Raw genomic sequence first — 26,931 nt, 5'->3', positions numbered from 1 at the left:
CTTTTCAAAAGTCCTTTCTTTGGTAAATAAAAAAGATCAAATGAGATTTCTTTTAAGATGAAAAGTTTATTTTGCCTTTTGCCTAGAAGCAAAACTAGTGAAAATTAAAATTAAAGTATAAAAATAAATATAATTTACATTCATGGACATTCCACTCAAAGAAAAAATAACAAAAATAATATATATAAATAAAAATCCATTAAAAGCACAAAACAATGTCTGGCACTTTTATGAGACAAAGCTGTGAACGTTAAAAAATTTGTAAAACACACAAGCTTTTATCCTTAAAAAAAACACTCAAGTTTTGCATCCTTAATCTAAAACTAGTTTTATCTCTGAAACATACTATTTGTTGTAGCCAATTTGCATTACTGTACACAAAACTTTTAGCATCTATCTTTCATACTGGAAAGACCCACAAGATCTGAGTAAGCTGTATCCTGAGTTTTCAGAATGATAAAGCACAATTTATCATATTAAGATAATTTTGATACACTTTGCCCACAGATATAAATTGGTAACGCAGACATTTTTGACTGTGTTCTATTTCTAATTTTCTGATTCACTCATTAAATAAATGATACATCTCAATAAAGAAAATCAAGTTTACACCCAGAGTAGATTACTATTTTCTGTCTACAGCTGGACGTAAAAGTTAAATTTTAAATGGAACGGAAAATCGAAGAAAACAATCTTTATCTCGACATTCTTAAGAGAATATTAAGAATATAGAGTCTGCATTTTCAAAATACCAGTATCTTTTTAAAATTTAAGTTAGAAAGATTAAATGTACACATAAATGTTCCCAATTTTTATGTGAGAAGCACAAAGCCCTTTTGGAGACGGCATGATAAATGAACAGTGTCATTCTTTTTCATAAAATCATGTTCCCTTGGTAACATTTTTTGGTTTATATTTTAAATGATTGTGTAAGTGATGAAAAACCTTAAACATTAGTGCCTCTTATGTAATGCAGACTTTCAACTAGACAGTATTATTATCCCATTTGAAAATCATCATATTGTATAGCCCTTTATTCTCTCCTAAATCCAGCATGCTAAAAAAAGCAGGCTATGAAGAAATAAACAGACTAAATAGAAAATGTAACTGCATGCAACATGTTATTCTACTTTAAAGAAATAGATGTAATAATGCATTCATTCCTAAGTGCTACTACATTTAAGAAGATTGTGCTATCTTCCCCAAATTTGTTATACCCTCCACAGAAAGATTTTATAATTTAATAGAAATGTTTCTAATAGTACTAGGGTAACATACATTATTAACATACATTAAGCCTAACATTTCTGTGAGACAACTAGTTGTTGAGAGGAATGTATACCTGTGACCAAAATGGTGATGCCCAGCTACTCCTGTGGTGAATTTTAGGTGGACCACAATCAACAGGCAAGTGTTCTATCCTATGTGGTTATACAGTAAGTCCAAGAATATGAGAGATTAATCAGAGTTTTCAAAGTTACAAAACCGGGGAAAAACATTCTTCTGCAATAATTTCCCCTCAAACAGAACAGTATCTAGTTTATCAAATTCAGCAATCAGTGTGCAGAGATTAATGAAATTTATATTTCAGAACTTATTTATAAGTTATCACACCTTTTCAATATTTTATAGAAATAAATGCAAATGTCCTTTAAGTTTACAAAAAGGTTCTCGGCAGACACCTGAGTAATAAAACAAACTTATGTTTGTGCAGGTTAAGGACAGAAATGAGCCAATTACTAAACACTAATTTGTCTTCACCCGAAACTGGTATTAAGAGGAAAATTTGGTGGGGGGAGGATGGGATTAGCCAGACTGACCAAAATATCCAGATGATTTTTCAGCCCTTTGACATCACTTTGCCTGTGTAAACAGAGTCCAGAGTTAAATAAAAAGTCGTGAGCAGGGAAAATAATATGGATCCTAACCCTTCCCCCCTTTTTTATCCCAATGAATGTTGTCTTCTTAAGTTGTCGCAACATTTGGCTGCTTTCTTTGGATTTTTCCTGCATATACTCCTAAAAATAGAGCAAAACTATTATTATTTCTCAATGTTAGTTTTTCTGTAATGAAACCATTTAATGAGTGCTCACTATGTACCAAGCACTGAGCTAAGCAAAACACATTATTATATTTAATCCTTATGTAAAATAATCACAAGGTCAAAATTGTTACTACTATTTTAACAATAATAAAACTGAGACATAGGAGAGTAAGTCACCTGTATTAGTAACAGAACTAGAAGTAGCAACGCTGAGAACCCAATTCTACCTGTTTCATTGTTTTACTTAACCATTTTGCATTACTACCTCCTACTCTGCTTTAATTAGCAGTTTCTGAATTTCACTATAAACTCTTAAGTCAAGCACAAGACATCAAATGAACGTTTTAAAACATATATGAGATCAGAGACTGCAATTTAGTTTCTAAAAACTATAAACAACTTTAATTGCTTTGCAGCAAACTTTAACGCCTTCGAATTGTACTTCAGTCTACGAGTATGATAGTCTATCAACATAAAAATGAGTTTTCTATAAAATGCTTAATAAAAGGTTTGTCCTCCATGTAGGTCAAAGCATAATTTCAAATTTGTTTGAAACATAATCCAGGCCATTAAAAATTTAAGGAGGAAAGAATAATCTTTTCAAAAGCAACTATGGATCCCTGTGTTGAGATTCATAGTAGAATTTTAGTCAGTCATAAGTCAAATTTTCAGTTTATGTTAAAGGATAAAATTCTTTAGTCTTTTTCAATTGTCTAAAAATGCACTCACGTATAAATAAATCTTTAAGAAAAAATAGGAAAGAATTTTTGTACTTGTTTAGATACATATTAATTATACATGTAAATTAAGGGTTAAGTACATTTTTATTAATAATTATGTTGCAATGCAATTAAACCACAATAGTTCTAAATACTAAACTTCATTGTACACATTAACTGCAATGACTTCCTATTCATCCTTTATACTGTTGCGTATTACTGAATACAAACAGTAGTTGCTATTTTACTTATAGATTCACAACTGACAAATAGTGGAGATGAAATGCATGAGAAAAGAATATGGAGAGTAGTCACTCTGGCAATAGACAACATTAGGCAAAACAATACTAATTCCTCAATGATTTGCCAACTAGCTAGGATTTATTACAATATATAACACTAACATGAGAAAAAATTAAAAATGTCTTAAAATTCCATGTAACTTCATAAGCAACAGGTCTGATGTTTGGTCTGAGTTCTTCCAAATGGTTATCTTTCAAACCAGCTGATTCTACCTCTGGAATAAGCAGGATTTTCAGCTCTGTAATCCCCTTTAAAACAACTCCATTGACTGTCACTCACAGTGAATTCCAAAAGATGACCTTTTAAATTATCCTCTATATATTCAACATTATGAATTAAACTCACTATATATACATGCAAAAGGTGAGCAATCAATTCAAAGTTGTGATCAATATCTTGTTCCCTCTTTGAACTTATGTGAATAACATGAAAAAATTTACGTTGCTTATTCCCTCCTAATTCGGAGAAAATTACTTAGTAATAAAAGCTCTAAAATATGACTAATGGTGTATTAATGAGAAGACTAGAATTGATTAAAGATTTAATTTTAATTGCCTGGTGATTAGGTTTCTTTTAAATGTGTAGAAAGCAGTTTGGTTAAAGCAAAGCATTTTGAAAGTATTTTTAATGGATCACATAATTTTTGGTGAGTTATCATAGTGTCTTAACAAAGACACCTAAAAAATATTAAAACATTAGCTTAAGGGTTTTGCATTAGCTCAACAATGAATTTGTCTTTTTGCCACCATAAATAGGATTTTAAAATACACTTTTTGGCTTAGCCCTTAAATAATTCTCAAATAATGAACATAAACAGAAATTTAGCTCAAGCTTCTTACTGAGCAAAAGATTAAGACATCACCCCCTCCCATTTGGCATATTCACATGTGACCTTGTGGTCAGAGAGAAATTCTTCCCCTTATGTGCAGATACAAATATTCCTGGGTGATACACTTCCGCAAAGCTGAACAGACATGCACAGATTTAGACATCAGATCATTATATTTTACTCATTTATAAAAACTTTTCTGAGTTAAGCATGTATAATTCTACAAAGTTTTCAGATTAAAAAATACATAGTGTCTCCATGGAATTTACAGAAATCAAGATTGGAACCACAGTTTCACTAAGATCTCCTGACTGCCGCAAAATACTAATACAAATGATCACTAGTAGGAATGACAGTGAATATGCCAAAATTATGGTGGCAAGGAAAGACACTCTATCCCGCTGGTATGGCCTGGGTCATGGGGCAGCTTGTGCACGTCTTTCTATTGAATGGGTTTCAGGAATTCGTTTGCTACACACCTGAAACAGGCGCTCTGTTAGGCACTCTGCTCTGTGAAGACTTCTGTCTATTTTGCACAACCCCCTTCACTGATGTCTTAGGGGTTCTAATTGAATATAAAAAAGTTATTAAGTCACTTGCGTTAAGTTCTAAATGTTCAACATTCAAAAAAAGCAACCATACTGCATCAACCGTTCAAAGCACAAATAAGCTTGAAAAGAATCAAGTCTCATGCATGCGCACAGTAAAGAAACTATACCTTTCCCTTCGTCAGGAGACTATAACCATGACTTATGCTTTGTTGGAGAAACACTTTGGTGATGTTGAACTTACTATGTGGATGTTTACATTATTTAATGAGCAAAATGGTGTGAAATGAAAAGTAAAAACACGCCAACATAAGATGATAATTAAAATATAATACACAACAGTACATCAAAGGGTTATCTTTGAACAAAACGTTAAAAAGCTCTTCCTAATACTATAAAAAGATCACATTTGAAAAGTTATCCTTTATATAAAAAGCTAATCCCTCTCAAAGCTAACCTTGATTTGAATATTTTAAAATACCCATGTGTGTTGAATTCTTACCCTTGTCTACTCAGTAGCCTATGAACAGGTGCATTCTGTCCTTGATTTGGCTGTAGGACTCTGTTGACAAGGTAAATAAAAAATTAATTCAATAGGATAAATTCAGTTTTTCCCCCACTTTCTTTCAACAGATGAAAAACAGTGAGGCAGGAGTCAACGATGCAACGATTTGGCCTATACATTATCACAATGCAAAACAAATTGATTAAAGTGTATTAATATGGTGCTTATTTGCTCACCAAGAGAACAAACCTCGGTTTTTTTTAATCAGGAAAGAGATGTCTAACACAAGTATTAATCCTTGTGCTTTCAGATAATTTATTTATGTACTTTACAGAAGGAATTTTTCCTTTCAAACATCTGAGAAACAAAACATCACTCTTGTAAGAACAGAAAACACGTCAGAAACATAAAGCTAGCTTTCTAAGGTTTTTAAGTAAGTATCAAAGATCCCTTGGACTGCAGACTGAACTCAGGACATATGGGGCTCAAATTTCCATCAGAGATAGCATGTCCTACAGAAAGCTCCAGGAACATCTGGTCTGGCACATAACCACGTATATGACCAGGTGTTACTATGGATTCTGACTCTGTGACCCTCCACCCCAACAGGGAGAGATTTACTTATGTAAAGTAGAACAAAGCCAACAAAAAACAAGCTTGGGATTTATAAGATTTTCTTTTCCTTGAAAGTTAAAAAATAGCCTCTTACTGAGACTAAGTGATTTTTCTCACCTTGTTTCAGAAGGATTTTGCTTAACCAGAAATTTCTTATTTGGCATTCCCATTTCTGCAGCTCTAACACAATATAAAAATAAGGACACACAAACAATGTATTTAGAAAGGGGGAAAACACATGATTACAAATGTGGTACAGGATGACAGAAACAAATCATCATTTCAAAGTTGGCGCACTACTGAAAGACCTGTAATAAGCATACTAAAGACAAATTTCAAGAAAGAAGAGTTTTGATAGTTTCAGAATATTATTTGCATTAAGTTTTTCCTGCTATGAAGTCTTTAGGATATTTGAAAAAGAATATATTTAAAAGATATAAAATTAACACTGAATATAAGGATTAAGTATTTTTAAGATTACTTGATTAGCTATCAATTACACAAGTTGAACGTTGACAGATTTATTAGTTAATACATTTATCTAAAAATAAAATCAGGTTTTACCACATGATTTTAATAAAACTATTTATATAAAGGGATTTCTATCACCTCAGCTGCAGAAGAGTTAACAATCCTTTATTTCTAATTTGAATATACAAACCAACAGTTGCTTAAAATTAATTGGCTTGATAATAATTAAATTAGAATATGACAAGACATGAAAAAAACTTACTTCATGTACTTCTTCCTATCAAGAGACTTCTGTGTTGCAGCTGAAAGAGCCACTCGTGGACTTTTCATTTTATCCTTTAAAATACAAAAGTAACATGAAGCTCTAGCGGTACCAGTAATACCACTAAAGTATAGTATTGGATGATCTCAAATTGCATGGAAAAGCTTCTCTTACTGGCATTTTGAACTTAAACTTAGTCTTTACAATTGAAGCAGTCTAATTTTTTAATTAAAGAATTAAAATTATTTTTCCCAATGAAATAGTATAAATTTGGCTTGTTTTTCTTTTGCCAACCACACTAAGATCATTGATTCAAACCACAGGTCTCCAACACTCTGATATACAGTTGACTCTTGAACAACACAGATTTGAACTGCACAGGTGACTTACATGCAGATTTTTTTTCAACAAATATAATGGAAATTTTTTTGGAGATTTATGACAACTTTAAAAAACTCACAGATGAACCACATAACCTAGAAATATGAAAAAAAAAAATTTATGTCATGAATGCATAAAATATATGTATATACTAGTCTATCCTTACATAAGCATAAGGTGAGTGATATTCAATATAAAATTAATGTGTTAGTTTTCTTACTGTTTTAGACCTGCTTTCAAAGAGTTACATTACCATACAGTATGCAGGCCTCTCGCTCTTTCTCTCTCTCTCTGCCTCCCTCTCCCTCTTTTCTCTCTCAACTACAGCCTATCATCACAGGTACGTGTGGTTTTTTTTAAATGTAACACTGTTTCCAATACTGTATTATGAATATGACAACACTGTATGCCATGATTATAACAATTTATTCCTTAGTGTACAGGCTAGGCTACTGTGAAGCAATCATATTGATTACACTAGGTTCCCATAAATCAAACATATTGCTGCTTCCTCATTATCAATGCATGAATTGTTATACCTCTAAATAAATGTGAACTTGTTTTTCACATTTTCATTTTTTTTATCTTTTCATTTTTGATGTCTCATGTTAGTAACACATATAACATCTACAGTGTTTTGTATCATATAAGACAATATTGATGTAGGTACTTAACAGATATGATTCATCTTATAAACAGACAACATAAATTATGGTACTGATAAATACAGTACAGTACTATAAATGTATTTTCTTTATGATTTCCTTAATATTTTCTTTTCTCTAACTTATTTTAAGGATACAGTATATAATACATATAACATACAAAATATGTGTTAATTGACTGTTTATGTTATTGGTAAGACTTCTGGTCAACAGTAGACTATTAGTTAAGTTGCTGGGGAGTCAGAAGTTATACTGAGATTTCTGACTGTGGGCCACCCCTAAGCCTCCACGTTGTTCAAGGATCAACTGTATTTCAAATTAATTTGGAGCCTCTTTTCTAACTCTGATTTCCAAAAGAGGTAAAATGTACATGACAGTTTCAAGGAAATTCAATCAGGAGCAGCGGACAGTTTTTTATGAGTCATCCAAGTAATATTCAACACTTCACTCAAAAATCTAATCACAAAAACAGTATGTAATTCTTGCCAATTTCTTTTAAATTTGTCTACAGATTTAAATATTATTGGTAATCCTGGAAACTACCTGTTTTAAGAATTGTAGGTTGGGGGCTTCCCTGGTGGCGCAGTGGTTGGGAGTCAGCCTGCCAATGCAGGGGACGCGGGTTTGGGCCCTGGTCCGGGAGGATCCCATGTGCCACGGAGCAACTAGGCCTGTGCGCCGCAACTGCTGAGCCTGTGCTCTGGAGCCGGCGAGCCACAAGTACTGAAGCCCGCACGCCTAGAGCCTGTGCTCCGCAACAAGAGAAGCCCCGCAATGAGAAGCCCGTGCACTACAACAAAGAGTAGCCCCCGCTCACGGCAACTAGAGAAAGCCTGTGCATAGCAATGAAGACCCAACTCAGCCAAAATTAAATAAATAAATATTAAAAAAAAAAGAATTGTAGGATGGGTGCTAAAGTCAATAAAGAATGATATTTAGGGGCTTCCCTGGTGGCGCAGGGGTTGAGAGTCCGCCTGCCGATGCAGGGGATGTGGGTTCGTGCCCCGGTCTGGGAGGATCCCACATGCCACGGAGCAGCTAGGCCCATGAGCCATGGCCGCCGAGCCTGCGCGTCCGGAGCCTGTGCTCCGCAACGGGAGAGGCCACAACAGTGAAAGGCCCATGTACCGCCAAAAAAAAAAAAAAAAAAAAAAGAATGATATTTAGTATCAATTATGCCAAACCCAGAAGAACCTCAATGTGAAGTAATTATAGATAGATCAATCAATCGACTGATCTGCCTCTGGTTCCTATTAATATTTGGTCTTTGACCCCAGTTCCTGACACAAAGCTCCTAAAACCCTTTTAATCAAATCTCCTGAGTGATAGGAGCATCTTTTGTTCTAATGTTTGATCTTTGACTTCGGTTCCTGACACTGAGCTCCTAAATCCCTTGAAATTTCCCAGGTGATAGAAGTAATTTTTTTGAACCCGGGCCCCGACAGTGAAAGCACCGAGCCTTAACCACTGGACAGCCAGGGAAATTCCCCAAAGTATCTTTTGTTCCAATAAGACAACCTTTGCTGGGCTCTGAATGAGGGCTAGTCACCAGAAAGACCAAGCACGATTACAACCTTGAAACTTTAAGCCTCACCCCCTATCCTCTGGGGACAGGACAGAGGCTAGAGATTGAGTCAATAATCAATCATGCCTACGTGATGAAGCCTCCATAAAAACCCTAAAATACACATCCACATGCTGGGAAGGTGGCACACACCCTCCACAGGACAGAAGCTCCTGCTCTCAGGACCCTTCCACACCTCGCCCTGTGCATCTCTCTGTCTGGCTGTTCATCTGTATCTGTTACTGTATCCTTTATTATATAATAAACCATTAAATGTAAGCAAATGTTTCCCTGAGTTCTGTGAACCATTCTAGAAAAATTTTCAAACCCGAGGAGGGAGTCATGGGAACCCCACTTCATAGCCAGTTGGTCAGAAGCAACATAATTATTAATAAAATATACTTAACCCTTGAATTAACATGTATAATGAATATGTATCTAAACAAGTACAAAAATTCTTTCCTGTTTTTTCCTAAAGATTATTTAATGAGATTGGCATCTGAAGTGGGGGCAGTCTCATAAGACTGCCTCATTAACATGTAGGATCTGCTACTAACTCCAGGTAGATGGTATCAGAACTGAATTGAATTGTAGGACACCCAGCTGGTGTCAGAGATCTGGTGTGGGGAGAAAACCCACACATTTGGTAACAGAAAAAATTTGTGAGTGTAAAAGAAATAGAGGGTTTTTTTCACTCACTAGTTTAAAAGTCATGTAACATACCATTTGCCTGAGCATTTTCTCTTTGCGAACTTCTCGATCATGATGTAGAATAGACATTCTTTCAGCTGCATCCATTACAAAGAATATGTCATGAATACCATACAGGGCAGCTCGCAACTAAGTTCAAAAGAAGAAAATATTATACCCATTTAAAAAGATGAGGTTAGAGGTCAGTAGTATTACGTATGCTCTTATTTAGAGAAAAAGGTTAAAGTTTTCATTGAAACCTACTTTCAATGGTTCAGTGAAGGCAGAGAAATAAAACATTTCCATTTCCTAAGAGCCTTGAGGATACATGCATTACCTGAGCTAACACTCTTTCCTGGAGAGAAGCATCTTGTGCTGAAACAACACCTCTCTTTAATGGTGCTTCCAACTGAAAACTTCTTATGAATTCCATAGTATCCTGAAAGAAATGCTCCTTCATTTTTCTAGAAAGATTTCATGATCACTGGAGTTTCCTTTTGTTCTTTTTCTCAGTCAAAATGAAATGAAGAACACAAAACTATTACATCAGAAGTCAAACAGCACTCACTTTAAAGTGAGACAAAAAAAGGCACAAACTACTTCATTTACATATTTTTAAAAATTATCTGAATGAGATTAATCAATTTCTAAAACAGCCTATATTATGTGACTAAAAAATGTTTGATCTGCCTAAGTTCTGAACTAATTTGTCAACTCAGCTGTCACAACACTGATAGAAACTGAGACAGAAATGTAATACAATTTACACAATCCTCTTACTTTTACAGTTTGTTGAAGTTGTTTCAGCTTATCTGTCTGCATGAGCCTACGAGTTAGAAATCCTTTTGCTACTGCAGTTACTTTGTTAAATTTTGCTTGTACTTCTGCACTGAAAACCTAGAAGAAATAAGATAGACACAACATTTTAATAATCTGAGCATTATACTCAAGATTATTTTTCTTAATCTATTACAATGAACTAAATTCTTCTATACGTGTTTACTCTGTGTAGTTTAATAAAAGCTAAGCTTTTGATGTATTGCAAAATATTTATGCCTCATTTGTACAACCTAAGATAACATAGCTCTTTAGAAAAGATATAGACAGACATGCATGCATATATCTTTAAGTTTGCCCACCTGAGACCATTTAGTTTTGGCCCTTCCAAAAGGTCTTGTTACTGAGAGTTTGGTCAAGCCACTAGTTGATGATCCCCAGAGGTAGAATGGTACTTCACTTGCAGAACCAAAGCTGTGTTGTAGGGCAGAACTTGTGAAACCTTGAGAATATACATAAAGTATTATACTTGATGTCAAATAATTAGAATACACAGAACATCCAAATAAACATGACATTCATTAAGAATAACAACTCTGGGGCTTCCCTGGTGGCGCAGTGGTTGAGAGTCCGCCTGCCGATGCAGGGGACATGGGTTCGTGTCCCGGTCCGGGAGGATCCCACATGCCGCAGAGCGGCTGGCCCCGTGAGCCATGGCCGCTGAGCCTGCACGTCTGGAGACTGTGCTCCGCAATGGGAGAGGCCCACGTACCACAAAAAAAAAAAAAGAATAACAACACTGAAACTGATCCACAGCAGACTTAAAATATTTATGGACTTTAAGCTTATGCACCAGATGGATCTTTTCAACACAAACAGCATCTCAGGATAATTGAAGATGTGAAGATAAGCTCTTATTGGGACTGGGTAATTAGATGTAATTCAAGATCACTCAGGAGATAGCAAACTGTGTTATCACTTGAAGTATATCACCTGCTACTTGAGTGAACAAAGACCAGGCTCTGAGTCAAATTTCCTGATAGGTTCCTTGCTAAGGTGGCTTTTCTCATGAACCTGCTCACTGGCCTTTGATCTGCTGCTATCATTTCATTTTTCACCAGTTTCTAAGCAGCTGGCAAATAGCAGTGGGTTGGATGTGGAATGACTTACAGAAAGGAGGTACAATTTTAAAGTGTACCAAATAAAATATCTTACTATAGGATAATTTTTTCAAATGGAAAAGGATTTTTTTTTTAATATTTACCAGAACTATTTGAATTTGAAGTATGGAGTGAGTCCACTTGAGACAGCATTGTTTCTAGTAAACCAGAGTCACTTATCTTTCTCCATTCTAAGTCCACAGCATTGCTAATGTCCAATGCAGAGGCTTCCGCTGTAATCATCTTCTTCTCTTTTAACATTTTCTCCCGTTCTTCTATTTCCTGTAGATTAACAGTTTATTATAATATGGTAGCTCTTTTAATTACATCTCCAAATAGTATTTTAGGCTCAGCTAAAAGTATGTATGATTATCAGCAAATTATTATTTATTTCAGGTTCTCCTCCCTCAAATAAAATTGACAATTTATTTAATTGATTTTAAAATGTGATAATCTTAAAACAAGTGTCCTTCCTCTTATGATATTCTCTTACAGAATGCATATTTCAGCATCTACTTACAAAATGCCTTTTAAAAATATTACAAATTTTGAATCAAGGATTCAATTAAGTATCCTTTTGATAAATTATGCATTTATTTTTAGATAAGGATCAAAATATTTTAACTCACATTTTGGCAATAAAAATACTCTCCATGACACGGGTAGGGGGAAGGGTAAGCTGGGACAAAGTGAGAGAGTGGCATGGACATATATACACTACCAAATGTAAAACCAATAGCTAGTGGGAAGCAGCCGCATAGCACAGGGAGATCAGCTCAGTGCTTTGTGACCAACTAGAGGGGTGGGATAGGGAGGGTGGGAGGGAGGGAGACGCAAGAGGGAAGAGATATGGGGATATGTGTATATGTATAGCTGATTCACTTTGTTATAAAGCAGAAACTAACACACCATTGTAAAGCAATTATACTCCAATAAAGATGTTAAAAAAAATTGATAATTCCAAAGTCACTTTTTTTTTAATCCAAAAAAATAAATACTCTCCATGTATGAAAATCAATGACCACCTTAGATTAAGATATACAAGGGTAACAATTATAAGTATCCTATACATGACCAAAACTCCACTCACCAGCCCTATATCCCTACATTTTAATTCCTCACCTTTTGCAGCCTCTCCTGTTCCCTTTCCTGCTCAGCTATGAGTAGTGATAACTGCTGGGCGTGCTGCTCTTCTAGTCTCTTCCGCATTTCTTCGAAAGCTAACATCTTGCTTTTTAATATCTCCTCGCCTTCTGAAAAGAAACATGTCCCCTCAAATTTAGAAAATTCAGTAATATCTGATGTTTTATAACATCAATTTAAATTACACTTCTGACCAGAGAGCATTCCTGGATCTGACCTAGAACAATCAAGATATAGCCAGGTCCCCACTTTGAATCACATTCTCTTTTGCCCTCCTCTCATTTCATGCTACTAAAGGTCTGTATCTCATCACCCTAACCCACTCGTTCGACAGATCCCATCATGATCTGAACTGATGAAGCCAAGACTATATGTTCCGTCCAATTCTCCTTACTCCAATTAACTTCACAATGTGGTTCTCATGTGCATCTCACCCCCATTTATTTTCTTCACTCTTGTCCTTCTCCAGGGTCTCTGGTATTGTAGCTTCTACTTTTGCTTTGTTTTACTTTTTTAAAATAAACGTTGCTTTGACAGTGTAAAGCTACTCAGCTTGAGGCTCCAAAAAAGACTGGATATTAAAATTCTAGATATTTTAATTACTAACTAAAAAAATTATTAAATCAGTATGACTATGCAACTTACTGAATAGAAAGTAGCGTGACACTTTGAAATGTTGAAATATCAAGTATTACACAGATGTAGCACATATTTAGGAATCCATTATAATTCAACTAAATTCAAAGAATCCTTCTTTCCAAATACACAGTCAATGATTTTCATTAAAGATAAGCACATTATATTTGTCCTACCTGCCATGGTATTCTGATAATTTGTTCCTAAATACACTTTATTCAGCTACAACAATTTGCAGTTGTTCACGTGCAATTTTTTTATAGGCGGGGGGGCGCTGGAAAAGCAGTTGAATTGTAACGTTCAGCAAGAAAGGAAAAAGGCCCTCCACTCAACCACTCAGCCAACAACTGGAGTCCATTCAGCTCTACCTTAAAAACTTTACAAATGAGTGCCTGTCCAGGGGATCCCTCTCTGGGAGGTGTGCCCGAGGCAGGCAGCCAAGCTATGGGCAGCTCTCGGCACAATGCACTGCCGCCCTTGCCCACTCTGATAGCAAGCCGCTGCCTCCATGCCTGGCCTCATCTCACACGCACTGGCCTTCCTCTTGTGAAAGCACTGCCCAGGACTGCCACTTGGTCAGTCTGTGTACTTTTGGTATTCACCGAGACAGCTTCTAGCCTGCTATGTCATCTACTTGGAGAAGCCAAGCTGGCTCCTCAGATATCAACTGTTTTTATTAGAGTGCTTATAATAAAGTCACACAGGTGTTATGTAGTCTGCCCCAACCCAACCCTATTTTTCCTATAAACCTTGTTACTTTTAGTGTGCAATTTTACAGAATATGAAGTTTTTTTCAGGAGGATACATATCACATTAGAGTTGAAATGCCTGCGTCTAAAAACTTAATTTACTTGATTTATATGTCTTCCACATCAGTAATGAAGAATTATGAGCCATGACAACAAAGTAAGGAGTAATAAAGAAGACATGTTTTAACAAGTTACTGTTAATATAACACTAGATGCAACAAAAAGAAATTTGAAATAATTTCATTAATAAAGACAACACTCTTGAAACACTACTCACAGAGCCTTATTTGTGATATCTTCTCTAATAATTTAGTGTTAAAGTGTTTACTAAAGGGCCAACTACATGAAGATCTCATTACAAATGAAAGGGCAAACTGATGAAAATATTAGAAACCACAGTCCAAAAGGAAGACATCACAGCAATATACTGGATTAAAAGTATGAGTGATGTTTCATGCAAGAACTTTTTCCTCCAGTCATTAACAATATTCTCTATAATACCAAGTGGATTGTGAAAGATTCATAATTTAAATAGGAAAATCCTTTAAGAAAGCCTATCAAATGGCATTAAACTGTAGCTAGTGATGCTCTCTGATAAATGAACAGATGAAGACAATTATAATTATTCTGCAATTATTATTATTCTGACAATTATTAATTGTCAATTAAAGGTATTAAATAGAGATGCCACCTGCTTGGCAAATATTAAACACTTCGAAGCTTTCTTACCTTTGGAACTACTTTCTAATATTTTATTCTTGTTGATGTAGACAGACCCCTTAGAGTATCTTTTTTCTGGCAAATGTTGCCTTTCCTGTTCAGCTATTCCAGTTGTTATGACATAAGGCCAGTTTTCTTTTTGCAAATTATCAATATCTAAATCAAGTCTCCGTTTAACTTTCTCAAAACTGTTATCCAAAAATTGTTCATTTCCACAGGACGCTGTAGGGGTGTCCATATGCTGTCTGGTATTCTGGTTTTGCATCAGTAAAGGAGATGGGTTTTTTACGTCATAAGACTTATTCAGTCCCATTTGGAAATTGCAGGAGTTTTTCTCTAACACATTGGCTGACTTGAGTCCACTCACAGTTCCAAAGTTTTGATTCACTATACATTGACTGGTGGCATATGGCTCATGCAATCTTTCCACTGCAGTACATGTACTGTCCATTTTGTGTGGTCCTCTCCCATCAGATGTTAACTGACCTTCCACGATAGCAAGTCCATGAATAACTTTATTTTCTAATTGACTTCCTGAAGATTGACATACCTGATTTGATTTACCTAAAACCATTTCCTGTATGGCTTCAGATGTATTTTTACTGACATAAACCTTGCTTGAACAAACTCCTGCTAAATCAATTGGTAACTCTGGCACAGTTTCAGGTACATTTGTTTTTTCATCAGTTTCTTGAACAACTAAGTCCACTGCCTGTTCTTTTCCTTTAGGACTTAATTCACAAGCATTTATTGGGTTATTTATAAGTATATGACATGCTGATGATGGCCTAGAACACCTTCGATGCATTTTAGGACTTAGGCTTGGCTCTGGGCTAGGTAATTTGGCATATGAACCAGTAAGACTTTTGATAACATTATTTTCAGTAACAAAAGTGGGAATGCCTTTAAAATCAGAATCAGGCTCTAAAACAGTGGAATGGCCAGTTGGTATAGGTATGTCCACTTTAGAAAAGCTACCTAAAATGGATGTATTCACGCTGCTTGCTTGAGTGGAAGCACCTTGGAGAAGAACATTTGATTTATTAAGGCTTGGTTTGTCAGGAATAACTGAACCACAGTGCTTGCCCATCAACTGGGCCTTCTCCTTTTCACAGTCAGTCACTTTAACAGCATCATTTTCTTTGTCTAAATAACTCTCATTAACATTCCTCTTTGCACTACTTCTCAGACTGTGTCTAGATTGCTCTCTTTCTATATATTCCTTTGACTTTTTCATCAGCTTCTGAAGACTCATTATGTAGGGATCGGGAGTAACTCCCCCCAAAAGTGATGGATCTTGTTCTTCATTTGTTGGAAAGAGATCACCAGAAATAAGTGGCTCTTGTGCAGCTGTTGAGGAGGTCTTTAGAGAAGCTTTGTTTTCTGTGTGGCTAATATTTGAACTATCACATTGCTTCAGATAACTGAATTCTTCTGAGTCCCTAGCTAAGTCTATCCCATTAGATTTAAATTGGTCCTCAGTATTCAATGGCAAAATTCCAGTTATCTTTTCAAACTTTGCTAAGGTAGAGTGTTCAGTAGGGCTTGGCAAGATATTTGGAAGTGTAGCAGGAACATTCAAGTTTCTGACTTCTGAATTAGAGTAAACTGTTTCAGTCTCCCACTGATCAAAATCACAGGCATTAGGTGCTTTTCTAACCTGAAAAAGGAAATTTAAAAATTATTATTTCCAGGAATTCCCTGGTGGTCCATTGGTTAGGATTCCGTACTTCCACTGCAGGGGGCACAGGTTCGATCCCTGCTCAGGGAACTAATCTCACATGCCGTGTGGCTCAGCCAAAAAATAAATAAACAAATAAAAATAAATTTAAGAAATAAAAAGTAATATTTCCTCACTACACAAAAAGCCTTTGATTTCATTGTTTTCTAAAGTGAAACTGAAACTGAAGATTCAGAGTTCTAATATTGGAAAACACAAATAAAAACTCAGATGACCTTTTCTATGGTATTCTATATCACATGGAGCTCAAACTACTATAAAAAGCATCTACTGGTCATCCCGGCCTATTTATTAAGAGATTAAAAGAGAATTCCCTCACGGTCCAGTGGTTAAGACTCCGCACTTCCACTGCAGGGGGCGCGGGTTCAGTCCCTGGTCAGGGAACTAAGATCCCACATGCCGCCAGGTGCGGCCAAAAATAAAGAAAGAAAGAAAGAAAAGAAAAAGAGTCACTAATCTGATACAAATATGAACATATGTGCATATATACACACACACATATATATTCATATACTCATGTGCAATTTAATCTTGGAATAGAAGCATTTTCCTCAACTTTCTTCTGGTTATATGTTATTAACATCACCAACTGCTCCTCCTATGAGAACTATCATCTAGGGATAACAATGTGTAAGATAAATAGCAAGTAATTAAATTTCTTACATAGATGATTCCTCTTTAACAAGGACTAACTTGCTCAGGACACTGATTAAGCAAAAAAAATAATTCAGTACCAAGACTCCTGCCTCCCATACGCTTACTCCAAATTTTAACTAAAATCCTTCTATATGATGAGACAAATTTGTGGTAAATGAAAGGTCAGCCATCTAGCTTAATACTTAAAAAATAAGAAAAACTTCAACTTAAAACCTGATTCATTAAGGCAAATTTCAATTTGATTAACTGGATGATCATTTAAAACAGCAACCTGTTAATGAGTTTTTGAACAAGCAAAGTAAGTTAAAAATTTAATAAAGATGAAAACAATTGTATACACAAAAGATCCAACAGAAAACAATAAAATTACATTTTGTATCTAAATAATTCAACTTTGCAAAACAACAAAAAGTGAACTAGGATGTATTCTAAACATTATACAAGCATATATGAAACTGGCAGAAATCATTATCATATTATCATATGAATACACTCCAGAATCCTGAATTTTAAAAGATTTTTAGGTTGTTTTGTATGTGTTTTTTTTCTTAGGCAATATGGCACTCCTATTTTACCTTACAAATCCCAAGACATGTAATGATTTCCAGGTACTACGCAATAAACAGTACAACAAGATCTACTTGGTCACAAGCTCACAATCGAAATAAAACAAAAGGGACACATACTCATGACACATGTTCGCAGGTTTAAGTAAAATAAATTATTTCCTCAAAATAGCTAAACATTTCATATTTGTGATATTCAGCAGCCATGCTTTTTGTACATCACTAAAAAAGCCTTTGGTTAGACAATTTAAATAACAACAACAACAAAATCTATCATAGAATCATAGGTTTTACAGGTAAAACAGACCTTAGAAATCTATTTGTATTATATAAAATTTCTCTATCTGCATAATTAATTCATTACTCTATAGTTCAACATTGTACACGTTCTATTAAGCAGAGAAAGTCTTTAAACTCAACAATAAACTCATTAGTAGTATATTTGATATATTCTCTCAGTGGACCAAGGATGATATGCCATTTTTGTTCCAATAATAGGAAATATCTAATAAATAAAAATCCCACCTTTATTGTGCTACTCACTACATTTTTTAACTCAATATGAGCAGTAATTATACTTTACAAATTAAAATCTACTACCCACAGAGAAATGAAGGTAGTAGTTAGTGGGAAATATCCTAAGGGTCATTGTACATAAATCATCTAGTATGAATTACACAAACCACAAACCCCTAAGATTATAAAAAAAATTAAAAGATGTAACCAGCGAAACAGGGTTATATAAGGCAGAAATTATTTGTTTTATCTAATTCACTGTTTTTAGTATGAAATGATCCAGACCTTAAAACACATTGTTTATACAAATTTAAATTAAATAAAAATCATTACAAAGGTATAGATGTGTTGTTTAAATAGTTTCAATTTGTATCTAAGATGCATCTAGGCAATTCTATTATCTAATCTAAATTGCATTTGTGTATCTAAGAGCAGAATTTTCACCAGAAAAGAAATTGGGGACAGTTATTTACTTTAGCAGAGAATGAGAATAAGGTCATTGAGTCAATAGTCTGAATAGTTCAGAGGTAAACTACAATGGCCAATTCTATCATTTTGTCACTGAGAATTCAATGTCTTTAGAGTCATAAGACACAGACAACAAGCAATTATACTCAGTGTACGGGTCCATTGTCTAAGTACCCTCTGATTCAAGTACTGAGCACCACTAACAAGCAAGTGAATTTTCTTTGGAGTAACTGAAATGGAATATCACAAATTATGGAGCTTCTCAAGCTTAACAGTATATTGGTAATTAACTACTAAGGCAAATTTATTTCTGAAAAATTATCAATGCTTAACTCATGATTTCTTAATTATAATTTAAGAGAGCTTAAATTACACACCTGAACATTTTCAAGAATCTCCTGGACACGTGTCAGTAAAGCTCTCTTCCTGTTAACCTGCTTTCTTGCTTCTACATCAAGTGCTTTCTGCTTTTCTTGTTGCATTTCCTTTCTTTTCTCAATATTAAGCTGAAAAACATCATAAATATGTAATTATTTCTCATAAATGTAAAAAATATCATAAAATCAGGTAGTTTTGAACCAGAATGATTAAAAATGTGTGCAACAGGTAAAACTATCTATAGTGAAAGCAATCTGAACAGTGGTTGGGGGTGATGACTGGGATGGAGCATATGAAACTTTTCTGTGGTGATGAAAATGTTGTGTGGGTGTGAGTTATAAATGGATGTCATATATCAGAACTCATGGGACTGCTTTTTTTGCTTTTTTTTTTTTTGGTCGCACTGTGTGGCATATGGGATCTTAGTTCCCTGACCAGGGATTGAACCCATGTCCCCTGAATTGGGAGCACAGAGTCTTAACCACTAGGCCACCAGGGAAGTCCCCAGCACTCAAGGAACTTTAACACTTAAGATCTGTGCATTTTACTGTAAGTAATTATTCTCAATTGAAAAAAAAAAAATTGAAAGAAAAAAAACTGTTCACTTATCAAATGCTCTGAAATGAAAGACAAAATTAACCCTTTTGGCTATTGTTGAGATTTTCATTTGGTAATGTCTTACTTCACTGGTTCAGTTAGATTCTTTAGTTTCTAATCCTTTAATCAGTATACATTTCACCTCTTTGATACCTCAAGAAAATGTCCAAAGGTTTAATGATAAAAGAAACAGATAATGTTTTATCTGCCTACAAAAGCAGAACACATATTTGGTTCCACTTCACTGTAACCTCCAATAAAAATGTAATGCACTGAAAAAATTGAAGGCTTCCAAGCATTATTTTTTTATACTGGATTTAAGTCTTTATTATTAAGTCCTGGGAAGTTTAGTCACTATGTTAAGGAGTCAAGACTTATTTTAGATTTATGCAAATAGAAAACAGTCGTAAAAAATTATTTCTAAGTTGCAGTATTTGACTATCAAAAACAACCTAAAAACATGGATTAAGGTCCATAAGCATTAGATTTTGCTTATAAATAAGTAACTGATGAGGTCGTAGACCCTAAACAACAAGGCCCAGTCATTTTGGCCTATATTAAACTAATCAAGCAATATGTCATCAAGTAGCTGATAAAAATGTTTTAAAATCTTTTCTTATTTGCATGGTACCAAAGAATCATTCCACAGTTTACTTGCTAATCAAAAAGAGAAAAGAAAATGTATACCTTTAGAGTCATATGGCAGTCACCACTGTAGAAGCAAGTGTTCAAACTACACATTACTAATAGACAAACAACAACACATTATGTAACTTCTGATTTAATTTAATATGAAGTACATGGCATCATCTCCAAAGAATTCTTGCTAAAAATGTTTAACCTGACTCTAACCAAACTATTAGGCTAATTTCCAGTTTATAGGAACTACAGGTACTAGAGGGTAAGTTAAATGTCACCATGAGGAAACAATTAGACCAATCCAAAATATAAGGCATTCTGTAAGATCTCTTTAAAAATTCACTATCATAAAAAACAATTTTTTAAAGAAATTAAGGAACTGTTCTGTATCAAAGACATTAAAAAAAATAACAAGTGAATGCTATTTGTGAACTCTGACTGGATCCAGACAAGACAAAAAAGTTATAGAAGACATTTTGAGCACAATAGAGAAATTTGAATATAAACAGAATATTAGATGCTATTAAAATTATTAATTTTCGTAAAGTGTAATATGATATTGGAGTTTTATGTAGGAGAGTATCCTTATTTTTAGAAACTGTATACCAAAATACTTAGGGGAGAGGTGTCATATATCTGTAATTTTCAAATGGCTCAGCAATAAAACAAAAAAAGTTTTAAATAAAGCAAATAACACAATAAAGCGAAGACGGCAAAAATGTTAAAAATTGTTAAATCTAAATGGTAAATATGTGGGTAGACACTGAACTATCCTTTCAACTTTTCTGTATGGTTGAAAATTTCATTACAAAAAGTTGGCAGAAAATATTGACCTTTTAAATCCTGCTATACAAAAAAGAAGTAAATTTAAAACTCTCTTTCAATAATATTAGTTTTCTGATTTGGAATAACGTCACATACATTTATAAAATATTCAATCAGTATCAAAGGGAAACACGATGAAAAGTGTGTCTTCCCTCTCATCCGATATTCCCTCACTCCTCCCCAGAGAAAGAAGATAACAGTCTTCTTTAAAAACCCAAATAGTTAGCATATATTGAGTACCTACTATGATCTAGGTAGTGTTCTAAGCATTTTAAATGTATTAGTTCGTTTTCCTCAAAACAGCCCAATGAGGTAGGCACTATTTTTTATCCTCATTTAACAGATAAAGAAAATGGACCTGTAAGTTCACACAGCAGGTAAGTGGCAGAGCAATAACCTGAATCCAGGCCAGAAGGATCCAGAACCAGGTTTTTAACTACTACTCTATACTGCCTCTGACAGCATGCTGTGTCGAGTGATTTACAGTAGATTGTGAAGATCCTTCCATGCCCACACATTAAGATCTACTGCTCATTTTAATGAGAGTCTATAAAGTGGACCAGTTAGTTAAACTAGTCCAGTACTGATGGACATTTAGGTTGTTCATCAATCTTTTGCTCTTTTAAACAATGCTCCTATAACCTTACACATACTTCTTCAGGCACATGGATGAGTATAATTGTAAGATAGTCCCCCAAATGGAATTGCTGAGTCAAAGGTTATATACCCTTTTAAATTCTGATATACACTACCAAACTGCTCATCAAAAAATAAAATCAACCGATTCTCTCAGCAAAAGTGCATTTTAAGTGCCTCCTCCCCACAAGCTAAGAAATACTAGGTCCTATCAGATCTTTGCCAATCAAATATGTTTAAAAAAAAGCAAAAAACAAACAAACAAACAAAAAACCAAACGCTAACTCATTTGCATTTCTTTACTTATGAAAAGGGTCAGGCATCTTTTTGATATTTATAAGCCAGCCTTTCTTTTGTTTTTCTGTAAACTACCTTAGTGGTTCACTATAGAAAAAAGGATTATTTAAAATCAAAAACATTTACCAGTGGAGAAAGCGCAGCCACTCCATGGAAGCGAATAAGTGAGATGCTTTCAGGCTGGACAGGTAGAAAGCTCTCTGTGGATAGTGATGCTTCTTGGATTCTGGCAAGAATTTTCTCACAGAACTTCTCATACTCTTCCATCTTCCCACAATCACACTACAAGAAAGAAAAAAAGCCATTTTTAATGTGCTGACAAAAATAGATCTTAATTTATCTGGCAAATTTGTAGGGCACTGAAATATTCCTAGAATTCACAATTCCTAGAACTGGCTTACCCAGAATTGTTTCACTGATCAGGAGCTAATTCTTGGGTATAGGAAAGCACCTCAAGACCCTGCCCAGTCAAGCCTTGCTTCATATACTAAATATTTATTAAGATTTGTACATAATCAATCTTTAAATGTGATTAGTTTAGAAAAGTACTAAGAACTCAGCAATGAAACCTTCTGAAAGGAAACAAAGTTCTATACACCCTAACTAACTTCAGTTGTAAAACATAATATTATCTTTTCTTCAGGAGGACTTATCTACACATCACAAGGAAAACTAAATAGGACTTCCCTGGTGGCGTAGTGATTAAGAATCCGTCTGCCAATGCAGGGGACATGGGTTCAAGCCCTGGTCCGGGAAGATCCCACATGCCGCGGATCAACTAAGCCCGTACGCCACAACTACTGAGCCTGTGTCCTAGAGCCCGCAAGCCACAACTACTGAGCCCGCATGCCACAACTACTGAAGCCTGCGTGCCTAGAGCCCGTGCTCTGCCAGAAGAGGAAGCCACCACAATGAAAAGCCCGCGCACTGCAACGAAGGGTAGCCCCCGCTCGCCCCAGCTAGAAAAAGCCTGCACGCGGCAACAAAGACCCAACGCAGCCAAAATAAATAAATAAATAAATACATAAAATAAGAAAGAAATCTAAGTACAAAAATGTGTACCACGGTTTATTTATTTTTAAAAAAAACCTAAATAATACAAAGGTAGGAATGCTTTTGTAGCCAAAAAAAAAGACAAAAGGGCTAGTTAAATAAAAACTGGTATTTACTTTTAAAAGTTCTTTTTTCTATCATGGAGTCCAAAGTCTATTACTTGCATATCTTAAGAATATAATTTGACTCCATGATAACTGACCATATCAGTTGGAAGTGGAAAACAGAATCTACTGGCTCTCATATTAATTCTACTTTACTGTTAAAAAGTGGAACCATCACCAAACCACTTAAAATAATCAGTCCAGTAATTTCACAATTTCTGGGAAACTGTGATGGTGGCTATGAAAATACAAGGTAAAAGGAAGGGTTAGATACGAAATTCATTCATCTAGCAAGTGTTAAATATTTGACTGCCTGTTTCCATAGCATTATGTCTGGCATTGTTTCCTTTAAATAAACAAGGGAAAGGGAGAGGAAAAGAGAGCTATCACTGGACACATAACCAACAACGATATGATCTGTGAAAACAGAAAAACTAATACAATAATGCTTCTTTAAGTGTTCATTTTAAAACAATTAATTAACAAAGAAAAAAAGAGAGAGGGAAGGGAAATTCAATTCATGACGTGGGATATGCAAACATGAAATAAGATACAATACGATACTGCCCTAAGCCTCAAGGTACTTAAAAATTTAGTACGCTAACGTATCAGGGACAAATAATATCACAGTTAGAAATGAAGAAAAATCATATTCAAAATTATGATTAGATTATGAAAAAAGATATATTGCTACTTTTGACCAACTGGTAGTCTTATTAATAGCAAGATTTCTTCCTACCATCCCATCAATTCTAATTATTTCTACATTTATTTATGCAAACTGAGAGTTTAATTTCAAAGAAATGGTTCTCTAGAGTGTTAATGAGATTATTTTGCAAACTTATATTCATAAGACAAGCAAAAGTAAAAAACAAAACATAATACTTTAACTGCATGATAACCATAGCAAGCCCTCCTTTTTTAATCTAGATTTCAACCCACATTATGATATCTTAACAATCAAAATAGGCATAAGCTAAGATATAAGAGAAATTCGAACAACCCCATTTCTACTAAAATACTTCAAAAGATTTTTTAACACAACCCATGCATTCAGCATTACAAGAAACCAAAACAGATTACTCATACAATTAATGTAATATACTTCCAATGGACACACAAGCAAAGCACGGAAGGTCTGGGAAATTTAAGGAAATAAAATATCTTTATGGCAAAAGTTTTATATTTCTTTCAACAACATCATATAAAAAATATGCCTCATTGCTTCAGAAAGTTAAATTCACATCCCTTAAACAGTATATGTTTGTCATACATATTGCAGACATACAGCAATATATTATTACAGCATAACTTATAGCCTATAAGGTATTAAACATCCAAATACAAGTCTAATATGATGATTATGGAAATTACCAAGTGACCCTAGAGCATGACTGGATCATTCTCACCCTTTAGTCTCAGCTTGGAGGTCTCTTCTTCTGAGGCCGTCTCTTATTATCCCAACTAAATTAACCCTGCGTCATTCACTATCACACTACCCTGCTGTTTCCCAATTTTCATAGCACTTACCACTATCTGAAATTATCTTGTTTATTTCCTTGGTTTTTGCCTTTCTTCCTCCACCAAAATGTAAGCTCCATAAGCACAGGTACCTTCTCAGTCTTGCTCACCACTGAATCCCCATTACATAGGACAGTGTCTGTACACAGTAGGCACTTCATAAAAATATTGAATAAATAAATTAGGATAATTAGCTCAAACAATAACGTAAACCAGAAAAAAGAAGACAGTGGACTACACAGCAAAGAAGCTAGCAAGGAAGAATGGAATTTTGAGAATGACTGTTTCATAGATGACCCTTTTCTCAGAGAAACTGGTACCTCTAAACCACAAAGGCAACCATTTAAAAAGCGAGCGTCTGTATCTTATATGATTAAGCAAGAGGGCACTTCGCTTCTCACGCCACAATTACCTCTGTCAGCAGGGTTTTATTTTAAGGGAGCCTTGACTACAAGGCCACTCCAACCACAAATCTGCTGCCCCATACTTTACCAGCAGGCATTACTGGTCCACTTGAATTAATAATTTGTTGGCTAGGGGCTTCCCTGGTGGCGCAGTGGTTGGGAGTCCGCCTGCCGATGCAGGGAACACGGGTTCGTGCCCCGGTCGGGGAGGACCCCCCATGCCGCGGAGCGCTGGGCCCGCGAGCCATGGCCGCTGAGCCTGCGCGTCCGGAGCCTGTGCTCCGCAACGGGAGAGGCCACAACAGTGAGAGGCCCGCGTACCGCAAAATATAAAAATAATAATAATAAAAAAAAATAATTTGTTGGCTGCACCAAGTTCAGACATGCCCTGTCTTCTCCATTTAGACGATGATCCTTCTCCATATGAGCCTCTTTGCAAACCCCATAGACTCATGATTCTGCTACCTACTCCTCACCAGGGCTCTATCAGAAATGTCACTGAAGGGAATGGTAAAATTAACGCAGAACGCATCTTGCCTTGTTTTCAGTTGTTAGCTGGTTGTTTACCCATCAGTCATCCTAAAAACAAACTTCCTATAGAGGCAATAAAGGGGAAGGTTCTTATTCAGGCACACACACTAGCTGTATGCTCTTGGCAATTCACTTACCATCTCTGTCTCAGTTTCCTCATTTGTAAAACAGGGATAATCAAGAGTATCTGTCTCAAAGAGATTCTGTGAGGATTCATTAGTATACTGTAAGATATGCAGAAAGCATCAATAAATGGGAGCGACTTTTATTTCTAAGAGGATGATGACTATGATTTTTTTCACTAGTTTATGAACTCCTGGAGGGTAGCGACAGTACTTGGTTCCTGGTAAGATTCAATTTAACTTAAAAACGTGGAAAGGGGGACAACAGCTTCCTCATTTTGCTGTGTCCAGACCCCTCCCCATTAAATCAATCTCTAGGCGCCTGCCATTTGCCTAAACTGGGGGATAGGGAACTGGGATTATAACCAGATAGAAGCAAAGGGTGGGAACCACCCAGTAGCATCATGGGTAATAAAGAGAATTTCCTTTTTTTCTTCATGCTTCTGCCCCCAGAGAATCGCAAAGGCAGAGTAAACAGCGCTCCTAGGGTCTTTGCTTGGTGGTAACTGCCGTTCAGAAATGGCCAGTGCACACCCTGGGGACGCTCCCCTCGCCAGAAAAAAAAAAAAACGGCCCAACCACTTTTATCAACAGGAGGTGATTCCTCGGGTCTGGCCCGAGTTTATTTACTGGAGACCCTCTGCCCTCACCCTAGCGCCCCAAGCCCACCTCCCCCAACTCCTCTGATAAGGCTCCATCCCGAACACCCACCAGACAGTGCCAGCATCTGAGCATCACCTCCGCGCCCGGTGCGGCCGGGCCCCGGGATACCCGCCTCTGCCCACCCGGAGCCTTTCCAGAGGCTCGAGGCCCAAAAGCCCGGCACCTTCGCTCGGGTTCCGTGCAGAGCCCGCCCTCAGATACTCAGCGCGCCAATTCCGCCCGCCCTGCGGCCTCGCAGCCGGACCCGCTGAGTCAAGGCCCCTCTCACGCACACACCTGTTCTCCCACGGCCGCGGCAGCTTTCCTCCCTTCGCCCCGGGCCTTGGCAGGAAACAAACTGCTCAATTGGTACTGACTGAGAGCAGCTCCATCCACCGCCGCCTCCTCCTCCTCCTCCCCGCCATATTACGATGCTCAGGCGGCAACGCGGGC

At 35.9% G+C, this 26,931-nt stretch overlaps 1 protein-coding gene across 5 annotated transcripts; it reads right to left on the bottom strand.

The window, feature by feature from the left end:
* Nucleotides 1–139: 139 nt before the first annotated feature.
* Nucleotides 140–26,931, bottom strand: CCP110 (centriolar coiled-coil protein 110). Of its 5 annotated transcripts, XM_007104084.4 has the most exons (17): nucleotides 26,776–26,930; nucleotides 25,852–25,917; nucleotides 24,789–24,934; nucleotides 22,228–22,383; nucleotides 19,107–19,235; nucleotides 14,791–16,441; nucleotides 12,656–12,786; nucleotides 11,638–11,815; nucleotides 10,736–10,875; nucleotides 10,377–10,493; nucleotides 9,934–10,035; nucleotides 9,630–9,746; nucleotides 6,297–6,370; nucleotides 5,681–5,743; nucleotides 4,946–5,005; nucleotides 4,375–4,460; nucleotides 141–2,018 (listed from the first exon to the last, which is right to left on the bottom strand). In XM_007104084.4, exons 4-17 carry the CDS (start codon nucleotides 22,366–22,368, stop codon nucleotides 1,966–1,968), a joined length of 3,042 nt encoding a protein of 1,013 aa, XP_007104146.1. In that variant the 5' UTR covers nucleotides 22,369–22,383; nucleotides 24,789–24,934; nucleotides 25,852–25,917; nucleotides 26,776–26,930; the 3' UTR covers nucleotides 141–1,965. The 5 variants fall into 5 exon arrangements, with proteins under 5 accessions (XP_023979209.1, XP_007104146.1, XP_023979207.1 ...); XM_024123441.3 differs by lacking the exon at nucleotides 25,852–25,917 and having other exon boundaries at nucleotides 140–2,018; nucleotides 12,656–12,783; nucleotides 26,776–26,931; XM_024123439.3 differs by lacking the exon at nucleotides 25,852–25,917.

Source organism: Physeter macrocephalus, chromosome 14 (assembly GCF_002837175.3).
Source record: "Physeter macrocephalus isolate SW-GA chromosome 14, ASM283717v5, whole genome shotgun sequence".
NCBI lineage: Eukaryota > Metazoa > Chordata > Mammalia > Artiodactyla > Physeteridae > Physeter > Physeter macrocephalus.
The sequence above is the reverse complement of the archived record's forward strand: the minus strand, read 5'-3'. Positions and strand labels throughout refer to the sequence as shown.